Source organism: Schistocerca americana, chromosome 2, assembly GCF_021461395.2.
Source record: "Schistocerca americana isolate TAMUIC-IGC-003095 chromosome 2, iqSchAmer2.1, whole genome shotgun sequence".
Taxonomy (NCBI): Eukaryota; Metazoa; Arthropoda; class Insecta; order Orthoptera; family Acrididae; genus Schistocerca; species Schistocerca americana.
Window position 1 is genome coordinate 760,296,589 of NC_060120.1, and position 27,159 is coordinate 760,323,747.

Consider the following 27,159-nt stretch of genomic DNA (forward strand, 5'->3'; position numbering starts at 1 on the left):
CGTGCCCGCGGAGTGCGGTCGCGCTTGCCAGGCGCAATTCTTGGATGGGCCTGGTTTAGAAGGACAGATAATGTACTCCATCATTTTTTCTAAAATAATTTGTCACACCGAAAATCATAATTACTACTTTTTTCACAGCATGGAGCTCAATTTATGATTCTTAGCACCCCCTTTTAGGCCTTTTGCAAGAATGAGCGCTGGTAATAATTTGAAACTGTCAGAATTGAACAATGGAATGCGACACTGTTTTCCATCAACATCAGTGTTTTAAAAAAATGAGGAAGCAATATAATATAGTCGGGAATGATAATTTTGAGTAAAAATGTGTTGTGTTAAGAAACCAGATCTTGTAAATGGAAATTGAAGATATTGATCATTACAAGAATGACTCATTGAAGCTTCAGTGTAGTATGTTTAAGAGAGAGAGAGAACAGTGCAATTAATGTAATTATCTAGAAGCATAGGTTTTTGTGTGGCCCATGTCTCAATCAAGACAATAAGAGACACCAGAAAACACTTAAAAATTATGAAAGAAGTAGAAGAATATAGTTGAAACTTAATGAAATTTAGTTGAAACTTAATGATCTTATTTTCCTTTGTGTGACCATTGCTCTATCAGATTACTTTTACAACATCGCTGTAATTACTTTAATATCCAGAATCAAAATCTTCGCTACATCACATCTTTATAAATAACTCACCATATTACTTAGCGTTAACAAATTATACAAAACTTCCTGGCAGATTATACAACCTCTTCTTTGTCATATACTTCTACATGAGCTACATTATTTGACCATCTTCATCATTCCACGTACAGTATCTTGGTAAATTTCAAAGTTCACATTCTTTCTCACACAATAAGGGTTCATTGTTGATAAAACTGTGCTTTGATAGTCTGCACATCTCCAGGACAAGGCGGTGAGCCATAGAATACTTATTTGTGTGTCTGAGCGGATCTTTCCTCTCACTAGGACACAGTGGTGGCTGTCACTTGCAGAGGATTTGTGTCATCGCTCAATACAGCTCACCACATGCAAAATAAAAATAAAACTGTCACAAAAGACATGTGTCTTTATCTATGGCTTGTTATTTTATAATTTTTAGTTGTGAGCATCATTTGTCAGTAAGAAGACGTAACATAGGGAAGCACATCTCTTGTATGGAGTGGTATGTATCACTGAAACAAATTCCTGTAACATATGCATATTGTTGATGAGTGTGGAGCACACCAGTCCCTTTAAATGTTCTCAAACCAAAAATCTAATGGGTTAATGACAGGTGAAGGAAGCATTGGCCATAGATTGGGGAGGGGGGGGGGGGGGGGGGGGGGAAATCAGTCGGCAATGAGATGCTGTATGGAAGGATGTAGGGTCAGCACACCACTGTCATGGCTATTGCTGAGTTAACAGCCCTGGCATCATTACTACTCAGACAGGTAGTTCCTCAGTGTCACAAGGCAAAGTGCACCTCATTCCAGTCCTCCCACCAAGGAAATAACCCTGATAACACCCTGAATTGAACCCAGGTCCCCTGCACAGCAGTTAGCCGTGCTGATCACTGAGCTACAGAATTGAACCAAATTCAGATGTTTTTATCTTAACTACTGTTGTCACAGACAGAGAAAAGAATATGGTGCCTCACAGTACGTAAACTACATCTGTTGTCTTTCTTCAAGCATAATCGTCCCTTCTCTTGCTCCTCCACATCTTATAGGTGAACTGTGCAAGGTCTACCATGTACCTTATCCTCTTTGCAAAGAGTCCCTTGTCTGCAAGTTGCTGTAACAACCTGCTGAATTTTTTTCAGATGTAATATGGCATAGAGAATGTTGTGTGTCATTCATGGTGGGTGTCTTTTGATTAATGTTGTTGGCTGAACCATAGCAGAGTATCATGTATGCCATTTTCCCTGTGGAATAACAGGAATCCATTTTACTGTTAATGTTGTTCACAATACGCAGCACCACTAATTGTATTCTGACGTGAGCACATTATCAGAATGATACATAGTGTGTGGCTGATGTTATAAGCCTATGTCTGACTACAGTATCACAGTAGGAGGACTAAGTACAGATATAAACACAACCAATGAGCAGTGAATGTCAATGGGAATACTGCCTACTACAGTGAGTATTTTTTCCGAACATGTGTGTACAAGACCTTTTTTTCTAGTTTTTATTAGTGTTATCTCATTTAAGAGGAAGGGACACTCTTTATAAACACCTTGTACACTGCAGTGTTACTTCTTACTGGTGGAACATCCTGGCATTTCTGAAAAAATGAAATGAAATGAAGTGATCATGTGGCATTGTTGGCTTTGAGGCACTGTCCGGGGAATTTTGGGCACCGGGTTGCAAGTCTTATTTCAGGTGATGCCACATTGGGCGACTTGTGTGTCTGTGGTGGTGATGGTGATGATGTTGATGATGATGATGATGATGACGACGACGACAACGTTAATACAACACACAGTCCACGGGTGAAGAAAATCTCTAGCCTGCCCAGGAATCGAACCCAGGCCCACAGCATGGAAGACAAACATGTTATCACTCAGTTAAGCAGTGTATTGGTAAAAATATTGCACTATAGTCAATTTTTTTGTTATTGCAGTATTTCATGAGATACTAAATGGGGGCATTACTTCATAATTGTCAATTGTAATTTATTTTTATGTACTCTAGTTTAATAGGAAAAATGAATGTAACATGTCATTTTCAACAGGTGTTCTTACTTTGTTACTCACTTTCTCATTTTTAATTGCATTCAAATTCCAGAATGAATGTTTTCCTGTGTGGTGGGGAATACATTTGAAGGATTCTTTCTAACATATTAAAATTATGTGCTGTACTGGGAACTTTACATTGTTCAAGATGGTGATGATTTGTAGTTTAGAGTGCTGAACAGCAAGGTGCCCTATGTTGCTCAAGCCATGTTTTTATCAAGTGACTATTCAAGCATGCTTTACAGCTCAGTTCAAATCTTCAGTCTTCAAGTGTTTCTCTGCATATTTTGTCAGACTGGCACACATAAGAAGGAGGAGGAGGAAGAGGAGAGAAAGGCAGAGGATGACTTAGCCACAATTTAAGAGACATTCTCAGACTTTGCAGCAATGTGTTCACTATCAAAGTAAAACTATTTGCCTTTCATCAAAATAAAGCTGTTAGCCTTTCATGGGCAATGATCGTACCTACTTCACCATTCAGGCATGCCACATGACCTGATTTGAAACTTTGGAAAGTTGAATAGAGTGCTGTCTAATTTTAGCTCTGTGTTAGAATGTGAGAGAATTTGAGTAGCTTAATTTACAAAAGTAATACCAACAAAAGCTAAAAGACCAGGTTTGATTTGCAGTCCAGGATACAGTTTTGCTATGTTAAGATATTTATTTGAAAATGTTCATAGCACTTCCTACAGTTCCTTTAAGGATTTGTGGCAATTAAACTGCCTAAGCAGCAACCAGGGGAAGAGGATGAAGCAAAATGAAACTTCATGGTTTTAGAGGGAGAGGGTATGTGAGGTCATTTCAGTGATTACAAAGTAGAGTCAAATTTATGAAGAACTTGACTTATTAGCCTGTTTATTAGTGTGATTTTGCACTGTCATATGACCTGGATCCAGCACTGATTTCATTGGCAAGTTGGCCCACAGTTGCTGTTTCCAGGATACCGTCACTGAGAGAGCATTGACATCTGAGCTGGTCCCACACATGCTCTGTAGGGGACAGATCTGGGGATTTTCCTGACAATGTGAACACCTCAACATATGCAGACAGTTCATAGAGACATGTACTGTGCATGGATGAGCATTGTCATGAGTACTGAAAAATGGCACCATGATACTGTCACATGAGAGGTAACACATGAGGGGACAGGATCTCTCTGACGTACCATTGTGCCATCAGAGTTCCCTCAATCATTACCGACCATGACCTGAAGTCGTACTCAATGGCTTGCCACACCATTACACCAGAGCTGACATCACTATGACACTCCAAAACATTGGAAGAATCTGATCTCATGCCAGTTTGCTGCCGTACTCATTGACGATGATTGTTTGGTGTTGTGCAGAGCCACAATTCATTGCTAAGCAAAATGTGATGCCATCATCAGCAGTCCATGTTGCCCGGTCACAGCACCACTCCACACACAGTCTTTGGTGTTATCATGGCAATGGCAGCCTATGCATAGGACCCTGATTCCCTAGCATGACTGCAGCTAGTCCCTGACCAATGGTGCAGGATGACAGTGAATGTTGCAGGGAGTCCATTACTTGTTCTTAGATGGCAAGAGAAGATGTGAAGGACTTAAGATGTGATTGTTTCACACTGCACCAATCTTCCCTTGTGGTGGTTGACAGGAACCTTGACAATGCATATGCCTTCCCTTGTATCCCCATGCAGTCCAGAATCAGGCCATTGCCACATCTGTATGCACCACATATCTGGATATTGCTCAATTTGACCAGCCTCACAAATGGAGATACACAGGGAGGCTCATTTCAAACTCTGTCATGTGTTAATAATGCTGTCTCATACGAGTGTGAGTTATTTCCATGTCCTTCACAGTGCTCACTTAACATCTGATCTCATGGCCTAATGGTGGGTAGCTTTGCTGCCTCTGGATCACAGGGTCCCGGGTCCAACTCCACTGCACGGTTGGGGATTTTCTCTGGCTGGGGACTGGTGTTTGTGTTGTCCTAATCATTTCATCACCATTTGGGAAAATGGTGAAACTGAACAGTGAAACAATTGGGAATTTGTATGGACGCTGATAACCGTGCAGTTGAGCGCTCCTTAAATGAAAAATCATCATCGTCATCTGATGTTGTTCACTCCTTTTATGTACTCCATGAAGTCTGGTAACAACACTAAACATGAACAATACAAACACATCGTGGCAGCTGTTTTATCTGTAACAGAATTGAAACTGTAGTTGTTTACATGCTCACATATGATGTGTGCATGTAAGAAGCTACATTGACACCCACATATGCCTTGTGAGTGCTTCAGTTTTTTTGTCAAGCAGTATTTTTTACCTTTTGTAATTTAATTAATAGCATAAATTGCAATTAACCAGTATTGTGTTTAAGTAGCAGGAAATGAGTTTTTATTCAGGCAATTTTCAAATGCAAACAATCAGTGGAGGGATAGACAATTCATTCTAATTACAGTAATAAGTTATTGATTTGGTGATATTATTGTCTTGTGTTTTAGGTCGAACTATTATTCTGACAACACATTTTCTGGATGAAGCAGATATTCTTGGTGATCGTATTGCTATCATTTGTGAAGGAACACTGCGCTGTTGTGGATCTAGTCTGTTCTTGAAATCTAGATTTGGAAAAGGTTATTATTTAACTGTGGAAACTGTCTCTTCAAGTATAAGAGATCATGGTAATAATTTTGGTTCACACAATTCAAGTGATGTGGTATGTATCTTTAATTATGCGGTACATTAATTTTTCTTGTACTATCATGATTGTATTTCAGCGCATGTATAAATATATTTTTGAAATAAGTTATGGTCACTGGTGTATACTACACCCATGTTCAGAAAAAACGGAACTCCTTGAATGACTAGAGTTTTTTATTTTATTTATTTATTTTTTGAGTCATCAGTCTTCTGACTAGTTTGATGCGGCCCGCCATGAATTCCTCTCCTGTGCCAAACTCTTCATCTCAGAGTAGCACTGGCAACCTACGTCCTCAGTTATTTGCTGACTGTATTCCAATCTGTGCCTTCCTCTACAGTTTTTGTCCTTTAAAGGTCCCTCTAGTACTATGGAAATCACTCCCTTATGTTTTAACAGATGTTCTAGCATCCTGTCCTTTCTCCTTTTCCAGTGTTTTCCACATATTCCTTTTCTCTCCAATTCTGCACAGAACCTCCTCATTCCTTACCTTATAAGTCCACCTAATTTTCAACATTCGCCTATAACACCATATCTCAGATGCTTCGTTTCTCTTCTGTTCTGGTTTTCTGACAGCCCATATTTCACTACCATACAATGCTGTGCTCCAAAAGTACATTCTCAGAAATTTCTTTCTCAAATTAAGGTCTATGTTTGGTACTAGTAGATATCTGTTGGTCAGGAGTGCCCTTTTTGCCAGTGATAGTCTGCTTTTGATGTCCTCCTTGCTCCATCCGTCATTGATTACTTTTCTGCTTAGGTAGTAGAATTAGTTTACTTCATCTACTTCATGACCATCAGTCCTAATGTAAGTTTCTCGCTGTTCTCATTTCTGCTACTTCTCATTACTTTTGTCTTTCTTTGATTTGCTCTCAATCCATATTCTGTACTCATTAGACTGTTCATCCCATTCAGCAGATCATGTAATTCTTCTTCACTTTCTCTCAGGCTAGCAATGTCATCAGCAAATCGTATCATTGATATCCTTTCACCTTGAATTTTAATTCCACTCCTGAACCTTCCTTTTATTTCTATCATTGCTTCTTTGATGTAAAGATTGAACAGTAAAGGTGAAAGACTGCATCCCTGCCTTACATCCTTTTTAATCCAAGCACTTTGTTCTTATTGTTCACTTGTATTATTCCCTCTTGCCTTTTGTTCATATTTTATATTAACCATCTCTCCCTCTAGCTTACCCCTATTTTTCTCATAATTTCAACAATCTTGCACCATTTTACATTGTCCAATGCTTTTTCTGGGTCGACAAATCCTATGAACGGGTCTTGATTTTTCTTTAGCCTTGCTTCCAATATCAACCACAACATCAGAATTGCCTCTCTGGTGCCTTTACCTTTCCTAAAGCAAACTGATTGTCACCTAACGCATCCTAAATTTTGTTTTCTATTCTTCTGTATGTTATTCATGTCAGCAACTTGGAAGTATGAGCTGTTAAGCTGATTGTGCAAAATTTTTACATTTGTCAGCTCTTGCAGTCTTTGTAATTCTGTAGATGATATTTTAAAGTCAGTTGGTATGTCGCCTGACTCGTACATTCTACACACCAACATGAATAGTCATTTTGTTGCCACTTCCCCGAATGATTTTAGAAATTCTGATGGAATGTTATCTATCCCATCTGCCTTATTTGATCTTAAGTCCTCCAAAGTTCTCTTAAATTCTGATTGTAATACTGGATCCCCCAACTCTTCTAAATCGATCCTTGTTTCATCTTCTATCATTCAAGGTGCTATTTCCACCTATCCACTCTCTCCTCTGCATTTAACAGTGGAATTCCCGTTGCACTCTTAATGTTACCATCCTTGCATTTAATTTCACTGAAGGTTGTTTTGACTTTCCTATATGCAGAGTAAGTCCTACTGCCAATCATTTCTTTTTCGATTTCTTCGCATTTTTCATGCAGCCATTTCATCTTAGCTTCCCTGCACTTCCTATTTATTTCATTCCTCAGTGACTTGTATTTCTGTATTCCTGAACTTCCCTGAACATTTTTGTCCTTCCTTCTTTCATCGATTATTTGAAGTATTTCTTCTGTTATCCTCAGTTTCTTCGCAGATACCTTCTTTGTACCCGACTTCTGTGATTGCCCTTTTTAGAGATGTTCATTCCTCTTCTACTGTACTGTCTACTGAGCTATACCGAATTGCTGTGTCTATAGCCTTAGTGAACTTCAAACGTATCTCATCATTCCTGAGTACTTCTGTATCCCACTTCTTTGCATATTGATTCTTCCTGGCTAATCTCCGAGACTTCAGCCTACTCCTCATCACTACTACATTGTGATCTGAGTCTACATCTGCTCCTGGGTACGCTTTACAATCGAGTCCCTGATATCGAAATCTCTGTCGACCATGATGAAATCTAACTGAAATCTTCCAGTATTACCCAGCCTTTTCCAAGTATACATTCTCCTCTTGTGATTCTTGAACAGAGTATTCACTATTACCAGCTGAAATTTATTGCAGAGCTCAGTTAGTCTTTCTCCTCTCGCATTCCTTGTCCCAAGCCCATATTCTTATGTAACCTTTTTTCTACTGCATTCCAGTCCTCCATGACTATTAGATTTTCATCTCCCTTTACTTATTGTATTACCCTTTCAGTATCCTCATACACTAGCTCTATTACTTCATCTTCAGCTTGCAACATTGTCAGGTATACCTGAACTATCATTGTTGGTGTAAGTTTGCTGTTGATTCTGATAAGAACAACCCTGTCACTGAACTGTTCACAGTCACACTCTCTCTGCCCTACCTTCCTATTCATAATGAATCCTACACCCATTATACAACTTTCTGCTGCTGTTGATATTAGCCAATACTCATCTGACCAGAAATCCTTGTCTCCTTTCCATTTCAATTTACTGGCCCCTGCTACATCTAGATTGAGGCTTTGCATTTCCCATTTCAGATTTTTTAGCTTCCCTACCACATTCAAGCTTCTGATATTCCACACTCCAACTCATAGAATGTTATCTTTTTGTTGGTTATTCAATCTCTTTCTCATGTTCACCTCCCCCTTGGCAGTCCCCTCCCAGAGATGCCAATGGGGAGATCATCATGTCACTTTTTCAATTCCAGGAGACATGTGCTGTGGATAAACATTATGTACAGTGGTTTCCATTGCCTTCTGCATCATCATGCTATTGATCATTGCTGGTTCTCCTACCTTTAGGGACAGTTACCCACTCTAAGGATGATGGTGTGCCCTGAACCTCCGTCTGCTCCTCTGCCCTCCTTGTCAAGCCCATTGGTACAATGAGGGTGACTTCTTATGACGGAAGTTTTCAGCTGGCAGTGCTGATTTTTAATCAAAATTTAAGTGGTGCCAGGTTTCGAACCAGGGACCAAGGACATTTGAATTACTAATCAAAGACAACATTTTAACTACTAATCAAAGATGACATTTTAATTACTAATCAAAGACACTACCCATAGACGATGGGTGCAACTAGAGTTAGAAAGTTCATGTTCACAGGACATGTACATTAGTATGTTCTGCCAAAAAATTTAGCATTTCAGGCACCTCAGTTCAGTATGTGTCCAGTTGCCTAGTAGGCACAGGGTTTGCCAAGAGCCCCAATAATTTGTTCCATCACGATGGCATTGATGCATATAAGGCGTGAATGGCATCCTGTGGTATAGCCATCTAGGCTGCATTCACCTGGTTCCGGAGTCCATCTGTGGTGGTCAGCTTTGGGTCACAGTGCTGCACTCATCATTTCACCATATCTCTCACATTTTTGACTGGCGACAAGTCTGGTGATTCAATTTCATTCAGGTGACAAGTCTAGTGATCTGGTGGGCTTGGGCAAAAGGCTGACTTCCTGTGACACCAAGAAGGCATGTGTTCATTCAGGGTGACATATTGTCGTGCTGAAAGATGGCGTCTGGTGTTTTTTGCAGAAAGAGTATAGCTACAGGTTGCTGGTGTCATTAACTTACATTGCACTGGTCACATTACCATGGACATGCACCAACTGTGATTTGTGGTTGTAGCCAATATCACCCCACACCATGAGGCACTGAGGTGGTGCTGTGATGCCACTGCCCATGTCTGCAGTGAACCAAAATATGGCCATGATTTTCAAACAAGCAGAACCTAGATTCATCCGGAAACACTATCTGTTGCCAATCCTGTCATAGAAAATATCACTCCATACATCATTGACATCTAGCATGTTTCTGTACATTCATCAAAGGCAGGTGGAGAAGTGGACAACGCACATGTAACCCATGCCATAATAAATGGCAATGGACTGTCATCTCCAATAATGTATGATGTATTACTCTGTTCCACTGCTGTGCTAGAGACAAGGAGGATGCAGATCTGTCCTGCAACGCCATTCGGTTGAGGTGTTGATCTTCTCGGGGCCGGTCTAGGTGGTTTGACCTGTCCCATCTCGTCATGTTCAGTATCCTTCTGTGAATGATTCTGCTGATGCCTGTTGCACTGCTGAAATACTTTGTCCCACGAGTAGCAATTTCCTTGCGTCCTCTTTCAAACTCACTGATTTGAAGGTATGGTTTGCATATGTGTCTGCGAGGCATCCTATACATCTGCTCAAGTCACACTGATCCATTATCTTCAGTTTATAGTAACAATAAGAGTCACAGGCACATTTTACCTGCAAGTGGTGTTGTGCTGTGATATTGACCTTAAACCTGCTGGTTCAAATGCTAATCGTTTCTGTAGAATGTACTAATTTACATGTCCTGTGAATATGAATGTTCTATCTCTAGCCATTCAAGGTGTTCTGTTTTGTATATGGCAGATAACTTGAAAGAACAGGATTACTGAATTATTTATGAACTAAAAGTTAATATGCTCCATGTCCCTATCTTCTCACTCTGTTTCTTTGTTTGCAGTTGGTATGTTATTGAAGTATGTAATTGATTTCAGTGGTCATACACATCATATAGAATGTTTTAGTTCTGTCTCAGCTCAATGTTCATGTTGATCATGTCATTAAAAATGCACACACTACAAACTTACTCATCATAATACATTTTTATATCAAATGGATTCATGAGTTGTCGAAAGCGTTCCTGTTTTCAGAACACATTCGTTGAAACGGACATATTTTTTCAATTTCTAAAATACATGGGAAAATTGGAATGAGGAAGACAGCTTGTACTCTGCAAAGTCTAGAAGTGCTGCATCTCAGATTCTATTTAAGCCCTAATGGATATACTAAAATTCCTTTAATTAGTTTGGAAAGACTGCTGTGGGGGCTGTGAGTGTACTCTGAGGGTGGGCAACTCCCTCTGAAATTTATTGTTATGCTCCTACAGCATGGACACTAGTATCATTTACCATTGTTTATTGATTGTGATTAGATTTCTCATATGCTGACATCATATCCGTAATTTGCTTGTGACGTTCTTATTATCTTCTTTCCACATCTCTCCATTTCATCATATCCTCTTCCCTCACCTAGTGGAATATGCCACTATTTACAGAGAACTTTGCTTTGAGAACTTATAATTCCATACCAATTAATGATCACTCACACTGGTGGGATTGATACAATGTCTGTGGGGTTTAGCTGTGCATTTTTCTTCCTTGTCATACTGTACATCATGTCTCTTGAAAAATCAGCTAGTCCAGTATTTATAAATTTGTTTTATTCCCAGCAGTATGCATGGTGTTTGAACTATTTGTTTACATTCTGGCAAATCCAGTTTTTTCTTTCCCTTTAATTTCTGTACATTTTTTTGTATTGATCTAATTCCATCTAACATTTAGTTGTAGTTTACAAATTCTATAATCTCCTCTCTCTTCATAGCTTTTATATAACAAATGAACTGACATTAGGTTGTTATTGTACTCAAAACTTCTCCATGGTTTCTTCTCTCTTCGTCCTACAGAATTATCAATGTTATTTTGACTGAGTATTCAGTTTAAGCATAAATGAGACCACTCACCAGATAGTAGAAGCATTGAGTCATCACAAGACCCACAGAAGAGAATGAAAATTTGCTAGCTTCCAAATAAACACTTTAACAAGCTGGAGAGCACATATAAAGGGTGACTGTTAATAAAACATACGAACTGGAGGGACAGATTACGGACTCTAATGGAGGAAAAAAGATTCTATGAACGTGTCTGGAAATGGATTGTTGCCATGGTAGATGGTGCTGATGAGTAAAAGTTTCTCTGACAACTTGCCATGTGTTTCTTATGTGTTGCAGGCAGTGTAATTGACAGAGCATACTGTAAGCAGCAGAATGGTCCAGTACTCATGTCAGAAAGAAGCCGAGATGATGTTTGTATACAGCCAAGTGATGGAAACGGCAGTTGAGAGGCAGCACAGCTATACTAAAACAAATACCCTCACAGACACCAACAACATCACACAACATTTCAAGCTCTTTTTGGGTGTTTGTGTGATCATGGGTCGTTTCAGACAGACGAACGTGCAGGGAGTCAGCCTACTCTGCGTACACCAGATTTGGAGGACTAGGTTCTGCCTCTCGGCTGTTTCCATCTGCTTGGCTGTACACAAACACCATCTTGACTTGTTCCCAACATTAATACTGTACCATTCTGCTGCTTACACTGTGCTGTGTTAATGTAAATGAGTAGAGAAAAAAATCTGCTCACCAAGTGGCGGCAGGAGAACACACACACTGGAAGGTTTAACTTTTAAAAGCTTTTGGAGCCAGTGGCTCCTTCTTCTGGTAGAGGAGTTGAAGGGCAAGGAAGAGGAGTGAAGGAAAAGTACTGGAGAGGTTTAGCAAAAGGGGTACAGTTCAGAAAAGTCACCCAAATCCCCAGGTCAGGGGAGACTTTCAAGACGGGATCAGAAGGAAAAACTGTTTGTTGAGGACATACCAACAATCAGGCCCCACTCAACAATCAGTTCCCAACAATAAGTCTTGCCTCCTCATCCTGTCTGGTAAGGCTCCCATGACCTGGGGTTTTGGGTGACTTTTATGAACTGTACCCCTTTCCCTAAACCTCTCCTGTCTTTCTCCTTCACCCCTCTTCCTTCCCCTTTAACACTTCTGCCAGAAGAAGGAACCACTTGCTCCAAAAGCGTGAAAAAGTTAAACCTTTCTGTGTGTGTGAGTTTTCTGATGTCCCCACTTGGTGAGTAGATTTGTTTATAAAAAAATGAGATTGTGTACAGAGTGTGAACGATCCTTCTAAGGTAAAGAGCATTCTATGCAGCTGATCAGTTAACTGAGAAGTAAGAAGGAAGCTAGACATCAGGTAGAAGGTAGAATAGGCTGGCTGTCTTCATTAAAGGCAGGGTACTGTGACGCAAATTTTTATTTTTGCTATTTTCAAGAAATAATCAATTGGTTTGTGCGGTGAAACAATTGGAAATTGCTAGAAAAATTGTTTTTAGTGGTGGTCTCCACTGGCTTCAAGTCTTCAGAAGATGACTTTGTAGTCTTCAGAAGAAGACTTTGAGAAGATTATCAGCACTTAATTAAATACTATTTCTTGTTCAGTTGTTCACAAAATGTACAGATAATTGTTTTAATTTTATCTTAGTTTTAAAGAATTGTTTTGAGATTGCTTTTGATTGCATCTGTTTTTTCTGACTTTTTGTCTCTCTATCTTATTTCAAGGAAACTATGGAAGCTGGAACAGAAGTTGCTCATGCAAGTAAGTATCTATGCTTATGATTATAGTCTACCAACTTATTTTACAGATGAATAAAAAAGAATATTACTAGGAAGTGGTGGGAAGCTTAAAAATATTTTGAATTTTAATATGCCACTTTTGAGGATTAACATTCTCGATATCCTCTCATTAATTCACTGCTGTACAGTATTTGTGCTTACACAGACAGATATTAACATAATAAGAAAAGGCAAAGTGCTACTTAAAAGTGGGGTGTTGCTTCATTAGTAATAGTAACTCAGTGCTGCTTACACTACCGATTGCTTCCTTGCATTACTATGCTGGTTTTCTTAAGTAATAACAGTTACCTGCACAATGTAAACGTAGAGGTTTGTTTGCGATGAAAAACATTACTTATCACGCTATTAGCAAGAATTTTCAGTCCTTGAATCCAGATACTCATGTAACTTGTAAAAGCAATGGCTGATTAGAGCCATTATAGGGGTGCTAGCAGACAACTATATAGCCTGTTGCTGTAGAACTCTGCATTTCAATAATGGATGAAAAAAAATGATTGTGTGGCATTATTGGCAATATTACACCTTAAAACAGTATGTACGCAGTTGCAATCCATCCCCTTCCCCTCTACATAAATAATATACATTTACATTTGTTCCCATAATTTTAACTGTGTTAAATATTATGTGAGCTGCGTCTGTATGAAAGTGACCTGTCAGTGCACTTTTTCACATTGTGGCTTAGTATTAACAATTGCTCTTTACATACAGATGTACCAGTTAAACTGTCACTGGTTTTGACATGGATAACATGTTCCTTGAAACCCTTACCAGTTTCTTAAGAACGTCGTCAGATCTTTCCAGCATCTTGCATAATGTTACATTTCCTTGTGTTGATGTATAATATTGGTGTACTGGTACACACAGTGTCATAAGGTGCCTCCTTGCTCATATCAGACAATATATTTACAATGAAAGTAAGGAGAGAGTTCATAGAAACAGCTTAGTGTTGGCTACCAGTAAATGAATAATTGGGTGTGTGATTAATTTCCCATTTTTTCTCCTAAGATACTTCCTTTGAAGCTGCATGATAATCATATTAATGCCTGATAATTATTGTTAAATGTTTATGCAGTGCTTAGTTTTAATAATCCGAAAGTTTGCTGTACACCCCTAAGACAATCTTCACATTGGTTATAATAATAAGATTAGCTTCTTACCTTGAAAAATGTATTTTATTACTTTCCAGACACATCTAAAATTGGGTTCCACAGATTTTTTACACTGAAATATTAGGCATAATGGGAAATGTCCTGAAAAAAATATGCTAATGTGAAACAAAATAATAGAGTGTGCAGAATAGTTTGCCCTGTGACAATGTCTAAAAGTGGAAAATAGTAACATGTAATCCTTCCACACTGATTTCTTTTGTTTTATTTTCTTATATCTTTCAATTTTTATTGTATAATTAAATTTTTGATGTGTTCTTACAGCCATAACTGAATTCATAAAAAGTAAAATAGAGTCAGCACACTTGGTTCAGAGCTTAGGATCAAGTTTTGTTTATATATTGCCTCAGCGATATGCCACAGATAAATTTGAAGAATTGTTAAGAAGTCTGGACGAAATGTCGGAACAACTAAAAATCTGTTCTTATGGAATAAGAGATACATCACTTGAAGAAGTATGTAGAATTTTTGTGATCAAATGTCTTACAGTTCTTCAATAAATTTGCTTTAAAATTCATTCTGAACTTCTATTTTACAGATTTTTCTGAATGTTTGCACAGATGAGGATTTTGATTCATTCACTGAACCTGAGGACAGTGTGTACATGAAAGGCAAGTTTTGTTTGTTTCATATTTTACTTCATTACTGAAGAACAAAAACTACTCTATGCACAATTGGCGTGATGGTTGTGGGAGTAGCAGTATGAGTCACAAGGTGATGTGCTACTTTGGACTGATATTCACTTGTTTGAGATGCCTACGAACCTTAGCCTAATATACAGTGTTCTGTACAATGGCACTGTTGTTTCCATTCTACATTTTTTTTTTTAATTGTGCAAAGTTTTGTTCTATGTTGTGTGAGAAATTACTGTTTATGGAGTATTCAAAGTTGAGTGGTAAGGCACCACAAGCAATTGCTAGCTTCACATGTCACATATGCTTTCACATGGAAAAGTAAATAATGCACTAAACTCAGTGCTATCTGCTGATGAAGGGAGGCATGGTAGGAAGTTAATGGTTAGCTATTCATGCTGCTCGAGATCCTTTGCTGTGTATCAGTTCAGCTACATCCATCAATCACTGTGCTGAGTGTCTTTATGGAGCACACATCTAGTACATCAGCACTGATAGTGTAAAAATGTGGTAATGTCAAAACAAATTTTCCACTCTTCTTTACTTTTATGTACTATTTTGAGAACCTTCAGATTTCGAAAAACAATAAGTAACTCCTCAGTTAATATTCCCCGTGATATTATTATACTGGTATGCATTGTACCACAAGTCCTGTGCTGAATTCTGGAACTGGTTGGTTTATCACCACTGAAAATGCATGTAATTTGTTTTACAGGTCGCTGGACATTCATTAAATTCATGTTTCATTTGAAATATTTCTATTTTACATCTCCTCATTCTGCATCACTTTTAGAAAGTTTGTTGTCAGCCGTGACTCACAATCATTGTGATAGTATCATCCAGACTTCAGAAAACTTAGTATAATATTTGGAGTACAGGATATAGGCATTCATTCATCTTGTGAGTACCGGTGTTTCCCTGAATTTTTGTAGTTTGGGTTGTGCTCAATATAATTTTTACTGTCCAGGGCATGTTGAAATGGCAATCTTATGTAGTTTATGATCTTATGTGGCATAAAAAACTACATTTGTACGATTGTGGCAAATATAAGAGCAGCAATCATGTGAGTCTTTCAATCATGCAGATTCCATGTCAACAGCCTACTTTGCAGTTTTATACTTCTCTGTACTCCCAAATGAGGTTGTAGTACATCTGAGAGACATAGCAGAGTTACATTTTTTGAGCATGCACTAAAGGTAGTCTAGGTTTCTGCTAAGTTACATAGGTGTGTTTTGCATCATGCTAGTTAGTTACATGTCCCGTAGATCACAATAAGAATTATAATGTGAAACACACACACACACACATATATATATATATATATATATATATATATATATATATATATATATATATATAAAAACAAAGATGAGGTGACTTACCGAACAAAAGCGCTGGCAGGTCGATAGACACACAAACAAACACAAACATACACACAAAATTCAAGCTTTCGCAACAAACTGTTGCCTCATCAGGAAAGAGGGAAGGAGAGGGGAAGACGAAAGGAAGTGGGTTTTAAGGGAGAGGGTAAGGAGTCATTCCAATCCCGGGAGCGGAAAGACTTACCTTAGGGGGAAAAAAGGACAGGTATACACTCGCACACACGCACATATCCATCCACACATACAGACACAAGCAGACATATTTAAAGACAAAGAGTTTGGGCAGAGATGTCAGTCGAGGCAGAAGTGTAGAGGCAAAGAAGTTGTTGAAAGACAGGTGAGGTATGAGTGGCGGAAACTTGAAATTAGCGGAGATTGAGGCCTGGCGGATGACGAGAAGAGAGAATATACTGAAGGGCAAGTTCCCATCTCCGGAGTTCGGATAGGTTGGTGTTGGTGGGAAGTATCCAGATAACCCGGACGGTGTAACACTGTGCCAAGATGTGCTGGCTGTGCACCAAGGCATGTTTAGCCACAGGGTGATCCTCATTACCAACAAACACTGTCTGCCTGTGTCCATTCATGCGAATGGACAGTTTGTTGCTGTGTGCACATGATCATTTAATGAGGATCAGACAGTGTTTGTTGGTAATGAGGATCACCCTGTGGCTAAACATGCCTTGGTGCACAGCCAGCACATCTTGGCACAGTGTTACACCGTCCGGGTTATCTGGATACTTCCCACCAACACCAACCTATCCGAACTCCGGAGATGGGAACTTGCCCTTCAGTATATCCTCTCTTCTCGTCATCCGCCAGGCCTCAATCTCCGCTAATTTCAAGTTTCCGCCACTCATACCTCACCTGTCTTTCAACAACTTCTTTGCCTCTACACTTCTGCCTCGACTGACATCTCTGCCCAAACTCTTTGTCTTTAAATATGTCTGCTTGTGTCTGTATGTGTGGATGGATATGTGCGTGTGTGCGAGTGTATACCTGTCCTTTTTTCCCCCTAAGGTAAGTCTTTCCGCTCCCGGGATTGGAATGACTCCTTACCCTCTCCCTTAAAACCCACTTCCTTTCGTCTTCCCCTCTCCTTCCCTCTTTCCTGATGAGGCAACAGTTTGTTGCGAAAGCTTGAATTTTGTGTGTATGTTTGTGTTTGTTTGTGTGTCTATCGACCTGCCAGCGCTTTTGTTCGGTAAGTCACCTCATCTTTGTTTTTATATATAATTTTTCCCACGTGGAATGTTTCCTTCCATTTTATATATATATATATATATATAGAGAGAGAGAGAGGAGGATATAAGATGAAAAAATACGTATGTGGCTGCATGCGAGCCATTTACAGTTTTTTTCCTGTTCAGATAACTAATTATTTCTGTTCAAAAACTACTGTAATTTGTGATATAGAAGGATAGAAGAAATTGTTAATAAGTAATGTCTTTAATATATATTCACAATAGCAAAGATGAATAAGTGACTGTAGTTCTTAAGGTATGCATTTGAGAACCCATGTCAACTGGACATGTTTTTCTTGTTTTAGTCCATACTGTCATCTCTGAAAGTTGTGTGCCCTACAACCTTAGCAACAACAGTAGTGGTAAATATATTCCACTGTCAGAGACATCAGAACAATTTTCACTTATAACTTTCAACTCTGTCATTTCTAGACCACTTTCCCTCACCTCAAATTGCTACATTTACATTTCACCATCTTCCCTGAAAGTTTGTAGCATCAGCATGGAATCACTCCTGTATAAAATTATGGCTAATGAGACAGAGTAGTACTCATAAATTAATAATTTTATCTCATAAGAAGGAACAGTTGTACACAGCTGGCCATTAAATTACAACACCATGAAGGTGGCATGCAACAAATGTCAAATTGGCATGAAGTGTACTGCATGCTTGTCTGCAAATGATTAGCACTTCAGCAGAACCATACAAAGTAGATAGGAGTAGAGATGACTATGTTCTGTAGTCAGGGAAAATTACACGCCATGTTTCTCATTCAGAAGTTACATTTGAATGTTGCTTGTTAGGGAGATCACATTATGGGTTGTGTGAAGCAGAAACATCTCCCAGTGCATGTCAGATTTTAACATTGACAAGATCTTGGCTTGTTGAGACTGCAGTTTATCGTCCAATGATATTGGTGCTTGCATTTGTCAGGATCTCATGACTGTCATGTGAATATCAGATTGATAGGGTTGCCACTTTAATGCCATGCAGGTTCTCAATTGCCCATATAACTTATGCCCAAGGAGGATAGATCTACTGTTCACTTGGCTGTGCAGGATTGTATAGCTATGCCATGTGCCTTGAGTCAAGAAGTAGGCTTGTTTCGAACAAGACTGAATTACTAAGCACGAGCAACTGTCAGCACAGTGACCATTGTTGTGACTTCCTTTCATAAAGCAGCACTATATTGTTGTGTGTCCTATCCCCATCAGCTGACACGGTTAGGACACACAGTATTGTGCTTACCACATTTTGCGAAATGGAAAGGTGTTTGTAAAACTGAAATTACACAAAGTACATCAGTATTTGTGTGCAGTGCCCTCAGAACGCAAAAGGAGGAGGATCAGTCATAACAAAACATGACAAGCTGTCAGTGCAGGATGACAGACAGATGATCCTGCAAACCCATGTAACGTAAACTCACATTTTCAATAAACAAAACCCATTGATGATGCCACAGAGGTGCAAAAACATGTTTGGGTAACAAGAGAAAAAACTGTGTTTTTGTGTAAAAGGCAGAACCTACATCAAATAATATTTTTGACACTTTGTGCAATTCTGTCAGATAGCTCATTTTCAGCTAGAACTGATGTATCATTGGCAAATAAAAATGAGTGAACATCAATAGCAAGTGGTAGAACGTGTACATAGAAGAGGAACAGTTAGGGACCAAATATTGAACCTTTTGGGATTCCTTGGGAAACTGTTTGCTAGTTTGTTTTTAATTGCTTGAATTTGTAGTTAATGTTACTTTTTGTTTTCTGTCTGTTAAGTAAGAGTTGACCTACTGTAAAGCAGTATCCCAGATTCCATGTATCTGTAATTTGTGGAAACGGAAGGGGTGTTTTACTCAATCAAATGCTTTAGTCAGATTACAGAATATTCCTGTGACCTTTAAATCCTTAACTAATTGAAGCTTATCTTTTTAGTAAATTCATTGATGGCATTTACATTTGAACTGGAACTGGTTTTTAAAAATTATGTTATTTGTAATAAGAAATTTCTGAATTTTTTTCTGCAATCTTTTCAGATACTTTATAGAAGACAAGCAGAAAAGGGAGAGGACATTTATTCTTCATATCTTTTGTCCATCTTTTTTGTGGATAATGGTTTTATCTCAGGGCATTACAGTACATTTGGAAAGATCCCTTTTCAAATGATTAGTTTATAATAATCAATAGTGGTTGTGATATGATACCATACGCACCTTTGATTATAGATGTGGGTATATCATATCACCTAGTTAAGGCTTTGTTTTTTAAAGAAAGTATTTCATTTTCAACATACCTTAGGACAATTTTTTTAAACATCCTTTAAAAAGTGTCCCGGTGCTGTTACGAGCTTACGAAATTAGCCTTTCTTGATTGGCTGATCTTGCTACATTTAAGAAAAATTCATTGAAACAACTCGACATTTGGGAAGGGTTTACTACAATATAGCTTTCAAAATCTCTTGACTTTTAACTTTGACTCCTAACCCTGGATGAAGAAATGATCATAATGGATAAAGAAATGATCATAATTTATATTTTGGAAGATGAATGTTATTATTCCCCTTTTTTAGCTGGTGGTACAAATTTTCTGAATACAGCTTTATAGTTTTTAACATACATAATAAAATCAGGGTTTCTGTTTGGTTTTGGCTCATTGTAGAGCTGTCTCTTCCTGACCCTAGCGATTTTTATTCCTTTTGTAATCTATTTAAGTTTATTGCTTACTTCCTTTTGCCAAGTTCTGGGTGGAAAAGATTCACTGAATACATCTAATAAATAATTTATAAACTTGTCATAGCTTTTGGTGCTGGAAATGTAGTGGTCTACAGGCCAACATACAACACTTAGTTTACTGCAGAAAACATCTGTATTACTTTTGCAGTATTTTATTATTATATACATTTTGAGAGGCTTAAGCTTTCCACATTTGGGAGGTACATAAGCAGAGCTGAATGATTAGAAATCCCTAGATCTAAACACTTCTTATTTGCATTTTCGAACTGGTATTTGTAATAATACTATCAGTGCAGATCACTGATGTTACTTTGTAAGGCTAAGCTTTTGTTGATCTGGTCTGAATTTCATCCTAACATTTCCTCAAATTGAAGGAAGGCTAGGACTTACCACATGCAATTGGACCATAATACTCCACTGTCAACTTCAAGCCACCCTTTAAAGGATGGTTTTAATCAGACAAGAATCATTTGTCCAAGTAATTTGTGTATTAAAATGATAGCACCAATACCATTTCAATTTTGTTTCAGCCTGATCTGTTTATCTTGTCTAACATGATGAATGAATTTCTGGTATTTCCATAACTCTTTTCTTGGCATTTCTCGCACTGTATGAAGCACTTTTAGTTACAATTTTATGCACTGAATTGTGCAATAATTATTTTTCAGTAATCTGTTTTCCAAAATTGGGCATTGATAACTTTAAAGCCAGTCTCACTTGTATTCAAGGTAACATGAGTACCTGTTACAAGTGGATGTCAGAATAATCCGTCAATCCAGGAAAATCATTTTTGGGCCATATATATGATAGAAGCCCCCTCTTTTCACACAGAATCACAGCCAGTGCCGTCAATATTTACTTGCCTCTAATGAAATGATGATAAGAAATCGACTTTCCGTAACCTCCATTTAATAATGAGATAATTAATTTAATAATGAGATAATTACTTGCATATGTCATGGCTTCATTACGTCCATAGTTACTTGTTTGATGGCTTGGACATTTTTGTAACATTTATTTCTGTAGTCTGCACAGTCAAAGATTTGTATATGATTGCAGGTTTTAAAAGAGCGAAAGTCCATTATAAGAAACATAAAGATTTGAGTGAGCCCACAGTAACAATTAGTGAGCAGTCAACAATATCTGCAGGTAATGAACAAGGTACGTTACATTTGTATTTGAAGATATATTTAATAATTTTTTGGGTAATGTGCAAATAATGTGCACATGAACGAAAACTCTCTTTATTAAAATTTGTACATAATATTTATTAGTCAGTACAGTATGCATAAATGTGTGGTATTTCATCAGACAATACGACTGACAGTTCATATTCTGGTATATCTCTGTGTATTTTGCCTGATGATTTTTGTTATGTGGGCTTGAGCCCATGGTCAAAGGTGTATGTTTTGGTGTCTTTCACATTGTCTTTTAATGCTAGAGACATAATCATCTGATGATCACCAAAGATGAAAGACTGCATTGTATGATCATTATTTTTGTATTAAAGAATTATTAACTTCGTAATATTATGTGTGAAAATATCCTTACTGCTGATAGATTGCGCAAATGAAATGCATTTAGATGGTTCATTTGTGTAATGTTCCAACAGCTATACTGTGAAGTGAAATGTAGGGTAATGGATTAAGACACTTGAATGGACAATTAGTATTGCTGATAGCTTGACAGAACTGCTGTAAGTGCTTCTTCATAATAATGGAAAAACAGCTTTGTTGAAACTTATCAATCCAACAGATGCATAGAATGAGTTAGAATACTTTCAAACTGTGGTGCCCATCAACAGTGGTAGGACTGTGCCAGATGATTGGATTGAGGTTGAGTCTTTGAAATTGGCAAAGCCACAGCTACTCATAGATGGCTGATAGCTTTAGTCTTCTTAGGGACTATGAACAAAATTGTACATATGACCCAACGAGATAACAAGAAGTCTGAAAAGTTCACAAGAGTGCAAGTGCCTCTTATGTCAAAGATAGCCAGTATCCAATATTTCAGCAGACAGTCCTCCCCCCCCCCCTCCCCCTCCCCTGCTACACTAGGAAATAGAAGGTAACTTCTGTAAGTGAGGCTGTCAATGCTACACAACTTAAACCAATACCATGGAAGATGAAATATACATTAACCACTTACCAGTGACTAAAATCAGAGCTTACTGCAGCACATGTCTTTCTTATGACGACAATTCATTGTGTAGCATAATAAACGGTGCCAGGTCGTGCAAAATACAAAGAAAATCATATGTCTCTGTTTGCAAGGTCATGTACTAATTTTATCTCAGTTGATTCCATTAGAACATTGTCTCATTGGTTTGAAGTAAATGCAAAACTGTTATTGAAATATTGCAATCGGTGGTTAATAGCAAGGTAGTACTCTGGAACTGCAAGGTTTATAACAGTCCTCTTCTCTCCTCTTCTCCTTAACTGCCCCAAGTAGTGTGAAGTACATAATGTGCTATGGTTGAAGCACACCAGCACTTTTTGGAGTACACAATCCTTCTACATGACATAATTGCCATTTTTTATGGTAGTGATCAGAATTAACAGAAACCCACATGTCAATTTTTTGCCAAAATTGAGTTACCTGTGTCTTTCGACTTTAAGCATATAAGCCGATCATTATGTAGAGAAACTCCGTGTGTTCTGGCATTTGCTGTGTTGTTTAGCAGCCATTGTATCACCTAAATGAAAGAGAAACCCCACATGTACTAAAGACATGGCCTTTCTCAAAATGCCATGTTGTCAGCAGTGTTTTAAACATAGAGAATAAGCTATATTCCCTCTTACTCTTTGGTGTATTTGATTTCTACTGTTATTGGTGCTAACATGTCAGACAGTGGCAATGCTCCTGACAAATATCAGGAAACAATGATGAAAAGGAAGAATGCAGTGGAGTGTCTGAAGCATACAGCCATAAAAGGTGGATGAGTAAAAAATGAAGTGTATAATAATTGGAAAGAAGATAGAGTTCAACCAAAACCTCATTGTTATGACTGCAGGTGAGCTCTAATCTGAAATTTAGTACTGATTCAAAATTAAGGTGTAATTATCCGTGCAGTTAAAGAGGAAACAGAAAGAGATTATACCAATGCAGGCCTTTCATTTGATTTTATGCATAATGTGCAAATGCCTCATATACCAATATGAGACATGTTTTACTTCAGTCTGCTTTCAGAAAGTGTCTTTAATGTGCATGACATACGGAGTGGGTGAGGCAGGTTTTACCTCTACCAAGAAAGAATAGCACGAAGTAACCCTGATGAAATATCTTCATTTATTTTTGATGTGGACAACATGTTAAACACCTTCACTGGTTCTGTGATCCTTGTGGAGGCCAAAATAAAAGCCATGCAATTGTGAGATTTTGTTGAATGCTTTTGGCATAGGGAAGATTTCAGTTAAGCACCCATTACCCTCCAATAAGAGGCCACTCTTATCTTCTGTGTGATAGAGATTTTAGCATAGTAAAAAGGAAAATTAGAAAGATGAATAGGATGTATGTGCTGAAAGGATGTGCAGAATTAATAATAGAGTCCAGTACAAAGATGAAATTTTCAAATACTAAAAACAGAAGAGATACTAAATTTTAATGGTGACAAAAGTTGTGGCTTCACAAAGAGATAAACAGCACTTTCATATAACACAAATCATACAGTTGTCAAACAATGGAAAATCCAAGATGGAATGTAACAATATTGTGAGAAGGAAAGTTGCTACTCACAATATAGCGAAGATGCTGAGTCACAGATAAGCACAACAAAAAGAATTTCACACTTAAAGCTTTAGGCCAGTAGCCTTTGTTAACATTACACACACTCTCTCTCTCTCTCTCCCCTCACACCGCAACTCTCACACACACACACACACACACACACACACACACACACACATGCACACACGACTGCAGTCTCAGGCAACTGAAACTACACTGCGAGCAGCAGCACCAGTGCATGATGGGAGTGTGACAACTGGGTGAGGGGTAAGGAGGAGGCTGGGGCAGGGAGGGGGAGTGATAGTGTGGTGGGGATGGTGGACAGTGAAGTGCTGCAGGTTAGGCGGGCGGAGGGAAGGGGGAGATGGTGGTGATGATGATGATGATTGGGGGGGGGGGGGGGGGGGGAGTAGTGCAAAAGAGAGAAATAGAGTGTTTCTCTTGTCACCTTACAAACCGCACTTGTTGGTGCGGCATCTTGTGTCCCACATTACTCCCGCTGATATAATTAATCCTGTACTTTAAAATTGGTGACATTCCCTGCATCATTCCCCATATTTTTGCATGTTTGCTCCCACACCTTTCTGGTGCCATACGATATTGCATCTCATCCTACGAACCCCTCCTCAGCCCTGACACTTTCTCTGTTCTATCCCAGTTGTGACTTCTTGCCAGTTTTAGTGATTTTTCACATTTTGCTATTGTCGACTCCCGCAGATTTCATCTTGTTTCCCCCTTTTGCATCCATTTTATCCTTTTCGTATATTTTCACACGTATTTGGGTGTATTTTTGCGAAATTTTTTGGATGTTATTCTACATTATTTACTTAATTTTTTGCATTTTTCCACCACCGTGGATCCTTGCTCCTTCCATCTGCATCAATACACAAAAGTCTCCTTATTGCTAGCCAGATCCCAGTCCCTCATACTGTTCCTGCATTGTTCCTTGGCTCATGGAATTGCCCCTAATCACCTTACCATCAAATTACCCATCTCTGGCTGCCACTCCTCCTTCCACAATGACCTCCACCTGTTCAAATTCCGCTAATCCTTAGCACTCACCAGCATAGTCCTGCAAAACCTTATCAACCAAGCCCAAATCTCCTTACAGTACCTTCTCTCCATCCACAAGATTCTCCTGCTTTGCAATCCCAAATTCCTGTAATCCATAACACACATTGAATCTCTTGCCCTGCAGGACCTTGAGCAACATGCAAAATGCTTCCTCAAAAAGCTCTCCATCCTGCTCACTTTCTACTCCCACCTTGGAGTAGCACTGTCCACCACCTCTGCAACAACCTCCAAACCTCCCCCACACCCCCTCATAGCTGACAAACCCTGTCTCACAGACCTATTACACTTACCCCACCCTGCAAAACTTCCTCCGATCACAACACAGAATCCAGAACCTAAACAGACCCACAACATAGTCATGAACCTTTCCTCCAGAAGGCTTGATGATGATGATGAGTCCCATACTTCTTTACAGAGCATAGGGGAGCGACGCAGGAGACCCGCGCTGCCTTACTAGGCAAGGTCCTAGTGGAGGTGGTTTGCCATTGCCTTCCTCCGACCGTAATGGGGATGAATGATGATGATGACACAACAACACCCAGTCATCTCGAGGCAGGAAAAATCCCTGACCCCGCTGGGAATCGAACCCGGGACCCCATGCTTGGGAAGCGAGAACGCTACCGCGAGACCACGAGCTGCGGACCCAGAAGCCTTAGTCCCATGGAAATGTCGATCCTTTCCAAAGGCCTCACCTTTTGCCCCACTCCCAAATTCAGTCATGCAGGACTTGTTAAAGACCTTCTCTCCTTCTCCTAGTCCCTACAGTGGAAACGCTTTTTTGCCACCAGCTGTACCAATCAGACTCAACCAAAGACCAATATTGAACCTTGCCTAACTCAGTTCACTCCTCTATCCAACAGTGATCCACCCTCATTGCCCTTAGACCACCCTTTGTTAACTTTCCAGAATTTCTTAACCTCAAACCTTGTGTCACCATCATTCCCCAAATCTTTCAACATGCAGACTAACCTTACAGCTGCAGAAAGAACTGCAGTCCACCATCTAAAAACTGATCCCGACCTTATAATCCTACCTGCGGACAAAGGTCCCATCACTGTTGTTCTGAAGCGCAAGAATTACCTGGCGGAAGGACTGTGCTAGCTATCAGATACTTCCACCCACAAGCCTTGCCACAGTGACCCCATTCCAGTAATCCAGCAGGATCCCCAGTCACTACTCAAATCCTTAGACCCATCCCAGAACCTCTCCCCGGAGTCCATCTCTCTACTTACCCCTACCATTTCCTGCGCTCCTACCTTCTACAATCTTCCTAAAGTCCATAAGCCTAACCACACAGGACGCCCCATTGTGGCCGGTTACTGTGCCCCTACTGAGAGAATCTCTGCTCTCGTAGACCAACACCTTCAGCCTATTACCCAGAACTTACCCTTCTATACAAAAGATACCAATCATTCCCTCCACCTACTCCATACAGTTCCTGTCCCTTTACCACACAGTGCCCTGCTCATCACTATTTATGCCATCTTCCTGTACACTACCATTCCTAATTCCCATCGCCTTACTGCTATTGAGCACTACCTTTCCCAATGCCCAATGGATTCCAAACCAACAACCTCCTCCCTAGTCGCCATGACCAACTATATCATCACCCACAATTACTTCTCCTTTGAAGGCATTACCTACAAACAAACCCAGGGTATGGTTATGGGCACCCCCATGCCACCATCCTATGCCAACCTGTTCATGAGCCATCTAGTGGAATCCTTCCTACAAACCCAGAATCCTAAACGCCTCACGTGGTTCAGATTCATTGATGACATCTTTGCTATCTGGATCGAAGGTTAGGACACCCTATCCAGATTCCTCCAGAACCTCAACAACAACTCCCCCATTTGCTTCACCTGTTCCTACTAAACCCAACAAGCCGCCTTCCTAGATGTTGTCCACCTCGAAGATGGCTACGTCAGTACTTCTGTCCGTATCAAACCTACTAACCATCAGCAGTACCTCCAATTTGACAGCTGTCTCCCATTCCATACCAAGAAGTCCCTTTTGTACAGCCTAGCCACCCATGGTTGTCGCATCTGCAGTGACATGCAGTCCCTCTCGAAATATACCAAGGGTCTCACTGAAGCCTTCACTTACTGTAATTATCCTCCCAAAC

The 27,159-nt window shown here is 39.2% G+C and overlaps 1 protein-coding gene across 3 annotated transcripts in view; it reads left to right on the forward strand.

Moving 5' to 3' along the window:
• Positions 1 to 27,159, forward strand: part of LOC124595045 (ATP-binding cassette sub-family A member 7-like) — a 610,990-nt gene that overhangs the window by 311,344 nt on the left and 272,487 nt on the right. For all 3 annotated transcript variants that reach the window (XR_006978174.1, XR_006978175.1, XM_047133608.1), the window contains exons 24-28: positions 5,215 to 5,429; positions 13,010 to 13,046; positions 14,515 to 14,705; positions 14,789 to 14,861; positions 21,294 to 21,395. Coding sequence is in view for 1 of the 3 variants with exons in the window: in XM_047133608.1 (XP_046989564.1) it covers positions 5,215 to 5,429; positions 13,010 to 13,046; positions 14,515 to 14,705; positions 14,789 to 14,861; positions 21,294 to 21,395 (618 nt within the window). In the remaining 2 variants the exon portion in view is untranslated. The remainder of the gene's footprint in view (positions 1 to 5,214; positions 5,430 to 13,009; positions 13,047 to 14,514; positions 14,706 to 14,788; positions 14,862 to 21,293; positions 21,396 to 27,159) is intronic.